The sequence below is a fragment of the Epinephelus fuscoguttatus genome, linkage group LG5 (genome assembly GCF_011397635.1).
Source record: "Epinephelus fuscoguttatus linkage group LG5, E.fuscoguttatus.final_Chr_v1".
NCBI lineage: Eukaryota > Metazoa > Chordata > Actinopteri > Perciformes > Serranidae > Epinephelus > Epinephelus fuscoguttatus.
In genome coordinates this window covers 42,648,405-42,657,132 of record NC_064756.1, presented here as the reverse complement: position 1 = coordinate 42,657,132, position 8,728 = coordinate 42,648,405, and the positions used below count along the sequence as shown (strand labels likewise).

Here is an 8,728-nt window from a genome sequence, read left to right as displayed (position 1 = left end):
TTAGCAGCTTTAAATGTGAGTTTGGAGTTAGAGTTGAGAGGTAGGAATGCAGATAAATTAAAAAAAAAAAAAAAAGGTAATGAAGAACTAATTTGTCTTCAGATGATAGTCGATGGGTTTTGAGATTGCATTTCGGCCTATGCATTCCGCCTCTTTTGCTCTCCACACAGACTGTTTACCTGCAGGCAACCAAAGCCTGCTCAGACATGATTGGTCAAAACTACTCTGACTAAATAATGGAAACCAGAACACTTCACTTTGGAAAACAATCTGGTTCAGTATCACCAGCATCACTTAGAATAATTCTGACTTTGAGATATTTATCTCCAGAGTTACCTTTTAAAGCCAGGATCATGACAGTGATTCAGAAAGGTTCAAGAACAGGAGCCACATTATTTTAATATTGCCATTTATGAGCTTGTGTTACTTTTCAACCTACAAAGCCAGTTGTTTGCTAGTTCCAGCTTCGTCAATGTGAGGACTTCCTCCTTTTTTTCTTTAATGATAGTAACCAAAATATTTTGGTGTTTTGGACTGACCAAAACAGCTGTCTTAACACCTCTAAAACTCATCTTGTTTGATCAGTCCATACACAAATATTATATTAGCCTTGTGATGGTTTTGGCTAGGTTGGTTTCATGGGGTTGATGTGTTTATGACTTGACGTGCCAGATCCAGACAAAGCTTCAAACATTTAAGATTCAAAATACTTCAGATGCTCTACATTGTGCCATGTGTCCCAAGAAACTCAAGGTTAATACAGCCAAACACAGCAGGGGATTAGCTCCCTTAGGGCTCAATAGTGCTCAGCATTAGATACATATATGGAAGTGGATGGAGCCTTCTATCTGCACCCTGCATTCATTTTGTCTGTATTTGTGCATGTTTTCTTAAAACTTGTGGATACAGACAAAAATCTATATTTGTACATATATATCTATATTTGTCAGAGAAAGTGCCTTTATACAACTCAAAACATCAACTATCATAGTGACTGATTGGAGTGAAAACCTAAAAACTGTTAAAGAGTAGTGTACCCAGGATAGAGTCGTGCAGCACTCCACATGTAATGTCTACTTTTTGAAATGAAAAGCTTTAAATTAAACAAAAAGCACTGATTTTATTCTAGCCAATGGGTCATCCTCAGAAGTAAGGTGACATAAATATGTGCATATTTGTGTCTTAGATGCAAGCCCTCCAGAGCCAGCTGGAGTTCCAGGAGCAGTCCATGGTAGAGAAATCCCTTGTCAGCCGGCAGGAGGCCAAGATTCGGGAGCTGGAGAGCAAGCTGGAGTTTGAGAAGACCCAGGTCAAACGGCTGGAGGTGAGAACTTAAGACAGGTGAAGGACTGCTGGTGTTGGTAGGTGGTTGGTTGAGGAAGCTCCAGCATGCGGAAGACATCCGAAGAGGTTGGTGGGAGGGTGAATTGTGCTGCAGGGATCCGAGATGGACACAGAAAGGTCATGATAAACTGAACATAAATGCACTGTCAGACCACTACCAGTCAGATTTAACCATCCCTGCTTTACTTTGTCCTCTAGCTTGTGTAACTCGCACTTGACAATACCATTTGTTATTGTGTCATTTTTAAATTATTTTCAGATTTTGCCCGAGACAAAAAGCACAAGTGAAGGATAAAGGTTCCCATCTGCACGCTCCAAGGGAGAAATTGAAATCCTCTCTCGCCCACTGATAAAATGACCCTGCGCTCAATTTTGCAGGTTCAGTTTGGTAATTGCTAGCTGTGCAATGTGTTCACCGCCAGGCACACTCCCTCTGCTCCTTGCCCTCCAAAGTCAAATAAATATATTTATTTATTAAGTGTGATTTTTTTTTTTTTTTTGTTAGGATTTCTAGCCTGTGGTGAAATGTACAAAGTTAGGAAAATACACAAAGATTACACTCTGCCTTTTGGTTGTTTTTTTATGGCTTCTCACCAGCATTAAAAACTGCAGTGAGTGAATATTTCAGGTTGCCTGAGTAGTAAAACTCATCAAAGCTGGAGGTAGTAGAGCTCAATCAATACAGATGTGAGGAGGCACAGTACAACACCCACTCAGTATGTGAAATATGGACATGGCTGGTAGCTAATGCAGGAGCTAACTCACTGATGGAGTATGCTGCTGGCATTTACACAGAGACTGAATACAGACTTGCTGCAGATTTAAAAGACCCATATAAGAGACATCTGTTAAAACACTGCTGAAGACTAACATATATGTGATGAAAGCCTGCAGCACCACTTCTATGCATTATTGATACAAATAAGCTCATGTATTGTTAACATTGTCTTCTGGCTGGGTTCTGTGGAGACGAAGTGTTAAGCTCATATCCATAACTACTGAACCACAACAGGCATTTGTTCATATTGTGTCAGGGACTTCCTGGAATGTATTTACTTGTTACGTGCTCTGATTCTCATCTGCTACTGAAATGAAGTTTGAGCAAGGGATTGGTCAATGCAGATTTTTGAGGGACTATACTGGGACGGCATTGTCAGTCAGTTGGATCACCACTTTGATCAGGAGTAAAATATCTCAACAAATATTAGGTAAATTGCTTTGGCATTTGGTACAGATATTCATGCTCCTATATTCATCATTTTGGTGATTCTCTGACTTTTCATCTCTAGCATGATCAGGTCATAATTTTAAAGACATTCCCATCAGCGTCAGCGGTTTGTGGGTGCATTTTGTTACGGGTACCAGTGAGACATGAAATACTATCCAGGAGGTCGAGTTTAAGAAACAGATGCATGATTCTGAAGGTTGATCAGAAGCCAAAACACAAAGTTATCACTGCAGCAATTGTTTATCTTTCGTCACAGCAATCTGAAAGTTAACAGAAATATGGACAATGGACAGGCTGATAAAAGTAACCAATCTCAGTCCAGTCACTGGCTGTATCCAATACACCTTTGTGCAACCCTGGTGGTAGGAGTTCCACCCTCTGCAAGTTGTAGTTTTTTAAATACTGGGTGGCAAACTGAAAGGTGTATAAATGGAAGCCATATTTGTCTTGTCATACAGTACCACAATATAAAACAAGTGTGGAACACCATGAAAATGAAAAAAAAAAAACATTTAAAATCACAGAGCACCTTACAACAATATCAAATTACAGTTACATCACATTGTAAATGGGGCTTTGAGAGGAATCAGGCTAAAGCCATCATTAATCAGAGATCCCCAGATCTATACAATATGTTCTCGAAGCACAAATAGGACATGGGGTTATGAAAGGGTATCAGGTGAGAACCATCAACATCTTGGATTACAGCATAACACTCGTATCAAAATCCTCATCAAGGCCTGTAGGCTGAAGTGTCAATCCAGAAAAGCTCCATTGGCATATCTTTCTTCCATATATCCCCCTCTTGGCAATTCAATGTGTTCAATGCCCTGGAATCGTAGAGAGGAGATAGCATGTGAAAATTCATTAAAATGACAGACAAGGACAGTTTATATCATTGCGTCTGATTGAACTCTTGTGCTCACTTATCCTTTGTTTTAATATGCGTGTAGTTTTACCTATATAAATCTTATCACATGGGCATTTTAGTAAATAAATGACATTCTCTGTGCAGCATGTGATAAAGCCCTTAACAGGAAAGTTTTTGCCTCATTTTGGATGTCTGAAAACAGGAGTTTTCCATATGTTGTGACTCTAGGCACATTTGCCACATAGATAATTTGCAGTAGCTATTCTGCATAATCCCAAGCGATGTATAAATGAAGTACAGTCCAATCCACAGTAGATCAAGGAGAAGCCTTCGAGAGTAAGTGCCTCAGCACTTAGTTCAACATTGTACCTGACACATGTGCCATAAGGCTTGCAGAAGCGTAGAGTAACAAATTAGTGCCTAGCAAACTACTAGAAAGCTAGAGAAGGATGGAGACAGAGAGAAAGAGCATATTGGTAAGTATGTACTCTTGGAAGATGTAGGTCATCAAGACACGGATTCTGCTTATCAAATTGAGTTGGGTAACTCATTTAACCACCGAGTGACCGTACAGGACAAGAGTTTGGATTGAGATATGACATCAGAACTAGTCGCCATTTATTTGTAGAAATGTAAATCATTTGAAGTTAATGTAACCATCATCAGGAAGTCACTTGAGAGAAATGAAAAGTGAGTGACATGAGCTGATTTTGGCTAAATGATGACCAGAAGTGCTGCCGCATTTTAGACCATTTGCAGAGGATTTATTTTGTACACTGGCAGCCCTACCAGAATAAAATATTAGTGATCACGGCGAGAAAGAACCAGAGCTGGTACAGGGAGTTGAGCTGCATATTCAGTCAGACAGGACTCGATCTCTGATGTTATTTAGTCATTTCAAAGCAACACAGCTGAGTGGCAGATACAACATGCTCAGTGAAAGGTAGTTTGCCATCAATCACAATGCCCAAAATTCTAGCAGACTGTGTTGGAGAGATCAGGGTGAAGCTGAGCTAAGTTGCAAAAGTTGTGCCAGGTCTAACTTTTTTTACTGGACGCCCCTGTGTTGTTGGTGGTGGTGGTGGTTTGTTTTTTGGGGGGGGGGGTTTTTGGCCCCTTCTTTGTTGGCACCCCAGCTCCACTGACATACTTCAAATAAAAGAGGGGGCTGCCTTTGTTCCTACAAAACAATATATTCATGTACTGTCCAGCTGGCTCTACATTATCTCACATACAGTATATGGCATCAATCTGACCGTATTTTTAAACCATATCTTTTTATTGCTGTGCAGAGCCTTGTAGCTCGTCTTAAGGAGAACTTAGAGAAGCTGACAGAGGAGCGAGACCAGCGCAGCAGCAGCGAGAATCGAGAGAAGGAACAGAACAAACGGCTGCAGAGACAGATCCGCGACGTCAAAGAGGAGATGGGTGAACTGGCCAAAAAGGAAGCAGAGGCCAGCCGCAAAAAACACGAGCTGGTAAGGATGTAACTGACAGAGACAAGTTCGTAATAATTATCAATGAACGAGCAGCTCAGTTATTTTAGGAGAGCCTGCACAGCATCTATCAACAACACATCAGCAACACTGATTAACCTTTGGTCCTGGTTTGCTGACTCTTGTCTCATGAACAGGAAATGGACATTGAGAGCTTAGAGGCTGCTAATCAGAGCCTGCAGGCAGACCTCAAACTAGCCTTCAAAAGGATCGGTGACCTCCAGGCAGCCATTGAGGACGAGATGGAGAGTGACGACAATGAAGACCTTATCAACAGGTACAAAAAAATAATAAAAATTTAGGTTTGGAGGCAGATTAAAAGGAAATTGCTCAAGGTCTACTTACAAGCTGTTTCCAGAGCTTTCTACAGAATCTCACTGTCTTCATCGGCATCATGGTTCATGAAGATGGTTCAGTAAACAGCTGAATGAAAATCAGGATCAAGTTTACCAGAAAATGGATAAAAATAATGTGGTTATTATTATGATGATTATTGTTATTATTATTGCACACAGCAGTACCATGCTGTTATATGTAGATAAACATCTGGATTTTGCGGCATCTGACTTCTGTTGATTGCATTATATTCATAGTTGTCTCTCTCCTTCAGTTTACTCTCTAAGGACCATCCAGTGTAACGACTCCACACTATAAATTCTCATCCTGCCTTGATAGGTAGCTGGAGTGAAATAGTTACACGTCATCTCCTCTCTGCTGTATCTGCTTTCTAAAAAGTTGTTTGTTTTCTTTCTTAAGTCTGAGATAAGCAGATCAATGTAAGTGTTCCATCTGTGTAGAACAAAGCTTTGATGAGCAACAGCCAGGCACATAGAATTCATCACAGTGAGGTTGCCTGGTTCCGTTGTGCCTGTACAGAGACCAAAGCGACAAACCTGCTCACCAGCTGTAACTGTAAACCAGCGCTACAGCCATAGACGCTGCTCAGAAGTGCTGGGCTATTATATAAACTGTTGTTTTTCAAGAAATTATTCCAGCACATATATCTCCCTAAAATCACACTTTGGCATTTTTGCATTTACATATCTCTGTGTACAGATATACAATGGAAATACAACATCTTAATCAGTGAGCTTTGGAGGTGTAGGTAGGTAGGTAGGTAGGTAGGTGTAATTTTGAACATAAGACAGAGTCAGGATAGCTAGCTCTACCTGCCTCCAGTCTTTACTCAAAGCAAGGCTAACCTCGTCCTGTCTCGAGTTATGCACTTAAAGGTATAGTCTGGACTCTTTGAAGTGGGGTTGTATGAGGTACTTTCACCATAGTCGGTATATTCAGCACAGTAAATGTCAGTCAGTAGACTCCCAGTTTGGAGAAGCAGGCTGTAGTCCCACATGGAAACTAAGCAATGTACTGCTGTGGATGGTGTCGGCAACAAAACATATTTTAGCCACCTAAAAGATGTTCTATCTAAAAAAATCATTATCATTTCAAGAGTGTGTCTCAATTGCATACTACTCTATGGTAGTACTTCAGTGTAGTACACTATGTACTTCTTGCATGATGCACTAATTTCAACAGGGTAGTGTTGTCTCAAATCGTGCACTGCCATTTTGCACATACTGAAATTGACAGCAGCTTTTTTTTATTATTATTAATCTCCTCCTCTTCTTTTTCATCTTCTTTTTAAACAGCAAATTGCAAATGAACAGTAGAGCATTATCGCCAACATTTGACCTCTATCTCCACTCGCACATTAAACCAAAGTCACGTCATAATGTCAATGCTGATTAAAATGTGCTGCCATAGCTAGGAGCAAGTTAGCTAGCAAGTTAACATTAGCACTCTCTTTTTGTTTGCGGTACCAAATCATCAGTCATCGTCACCCAACAAACATTACTGACGGCCTCTAACACAGCAGTGTTTACTGTAGCCAGCTCAGGCTACTTGTTGTCCACAGCCCCCATGTCAAAAATCGAGAAGTTTGCTATCACAAAGTTGTCGACCGGTGAGGGTTCGAAGTATCTATTCTTCCACTCTCAACTTTTGGATCGTTTTGAGTGGACCAGTAGTGTACTCCATTTTCCCATACTATGCAGTGAGAATGCACTTAGCTAACGCACTTGTGCACAAACAGCCTGTTTTGACCATTAAGCTGTTTCCATCTTCAGTTTCCAATCTATGCTCTTGTCAAAGCCACCAGACTCCATTAAGAAAAATAGTCATTTTGGCTCACTGAACACAAGAGCTGCTGGTCCACTGCTGCTTTCATCAATTATGTCGTTCCACATCGTACTCCAGCCTGCTTCTCCACACTGGAGACATGCTGACTGACCTCTACCGTTTTTAATATTCTGTCTATGAATAAGTACCCCTTGCAACCCTGCTTCAAAAAATCTCAACTATCCCTTAAACACAGAGACATGTGGTATCCATTTTCACATGTAACTTTTATAAAGAAAGCAGATAAGCATATTTGCCAAACTGAACTGCTGACTTCAGGTGAGTGGAGTTGTTTTCAGTCATAATGTATTATACATCCCTGTGGCCAATGACAATTTCAACAATCCAACCAAAGCCCTCCAGATACTGAATGTTCTGGTCATTTATTACACTTACTGGGCCTTCCTCCTCAGGATCAACACTTATCTTATAAACACAGCAGCCATCCTCTCACAAGGAGAGGGGGTGAGGCAGTGAGGAAGTGAGTTAGGTCCATTAAAATGATGTTGTTCTTTTTACACTTAGACTGTATTATTCACACCCAGTATGAAGTCCCATCCTCTCTCTGGGCTCCTTGTAAGAAAATGTGTACACTCTCTGAGATGCCTGCTGAACCTTACTAATTTTTCAGCAGTCCCACACAAACAGTGAGAGTTCTTCTCCCTACAGCAGCAGCATACAGCTCTGTGAGTCAGTAGAATACACTCTAAGACTTTTTCTCCACTCTGTATGAAAGACAAAAGATCAGGATGAGGTGGCATACTGAGTCAATGCCTCTAAAAAAACATGATGCATACCATACAGTTAGTTTGCCAAAGGGGGGAAAAAATAGGTCATCACAGCACCTGCCATGACACCCATATCTGCTGAGATATTTTTAAGCATCATTCATGTTTTATATATTATTTTTGACTTGTTCTTATTCCCTGTTTTCTTTTCTATTGTCTTTTGTTTTTCTGTGTGTTCTTTTCTTTGTTCATCCACCCATCATCATCACGACCAGTTTGCAAGACATGGTGACAAAGTATCAGAAAAGACAGAACAGAGCGTGAGGAACTTTTTTTTTTTTTTTGCACCACTGGAAATGATGCAGTATTCTACAGTCTTTGAACATTAAGTCGAGAAGTTGATAGTGGAGAGAGAAAACCCAAGTTTTTCTCCGGGTTTAGTTTCGGTCCAGTTAGCCCATCACTTTTGGCTGTCACACTGTAGAAAAGCGCTGATATTTGAAGGAAAAATCCTCCCTGACAGAAAAAATAGAAAAGATATTTGGAATGCACCTGGTATTTTTTTGTTGTGTGGTGATACACTCTGATTTCTGTGGTAATTTTCATCTATTTTAAGACATCAGTTTTTGATGTCAGGCCCTCAGAATCAAAGAGCCATGGCTCAGTTCCAGCTCCACACATGTCAACAAGTCAAACAGGAAGAAACAGGTCATGGAAGATGCAGAGATACAGTAAATCCAAGGGGGGGATTTCCCTTTGATGTGTGAAGGCTCAGGGATAATGCATCATCAACAGTGCTCAGAGATTCCCTCATAACCCCAGTTTACTCCATTCTTCATTGCATGCCCCCACAGGCTGAGATGCATGAATACCACTTACA

The 8,728-nt window shown here is 40.6% G+C and overlaps 1 protein-coding gene across 6 annotated transcripts in view; it reads left to right on the top strand.

Annotated features, from left to right (window-relative positions):
- Positions 1-8,728, top strand: part of myo18ab (myosin XVIIIA b) — a 241,528-nt gene that overhangs the window by 213,530 nt on the left and 19,270 nt on the right. For 5 of the 6 annotated variants that reach the window (XM_049576735.1, XM_049576734.1, XM_049576732.1 and 2 more), the window contains 4 exons: positions 1,187-1,324; positions 4,736-4,921; positions 5,077-5,216; positions 8,124-8,168. In XM_049576735.1, coding sequence (XP_049432692.1) covers positions 1,187-1,324; positions 4,736-4,921; positions 5,077-5,216; positions 8,124-8,168 — 509 coding nt within the window. The remainder of the gene's footprint in view (positions 1-1,186; positions 1,325-4,735; positions 4,922-5,076; positions 5,217-8,123; positions 8,169-8,728) is intronic. The other variant, XM_049576736.1, reaches the window with a different exon arrangement.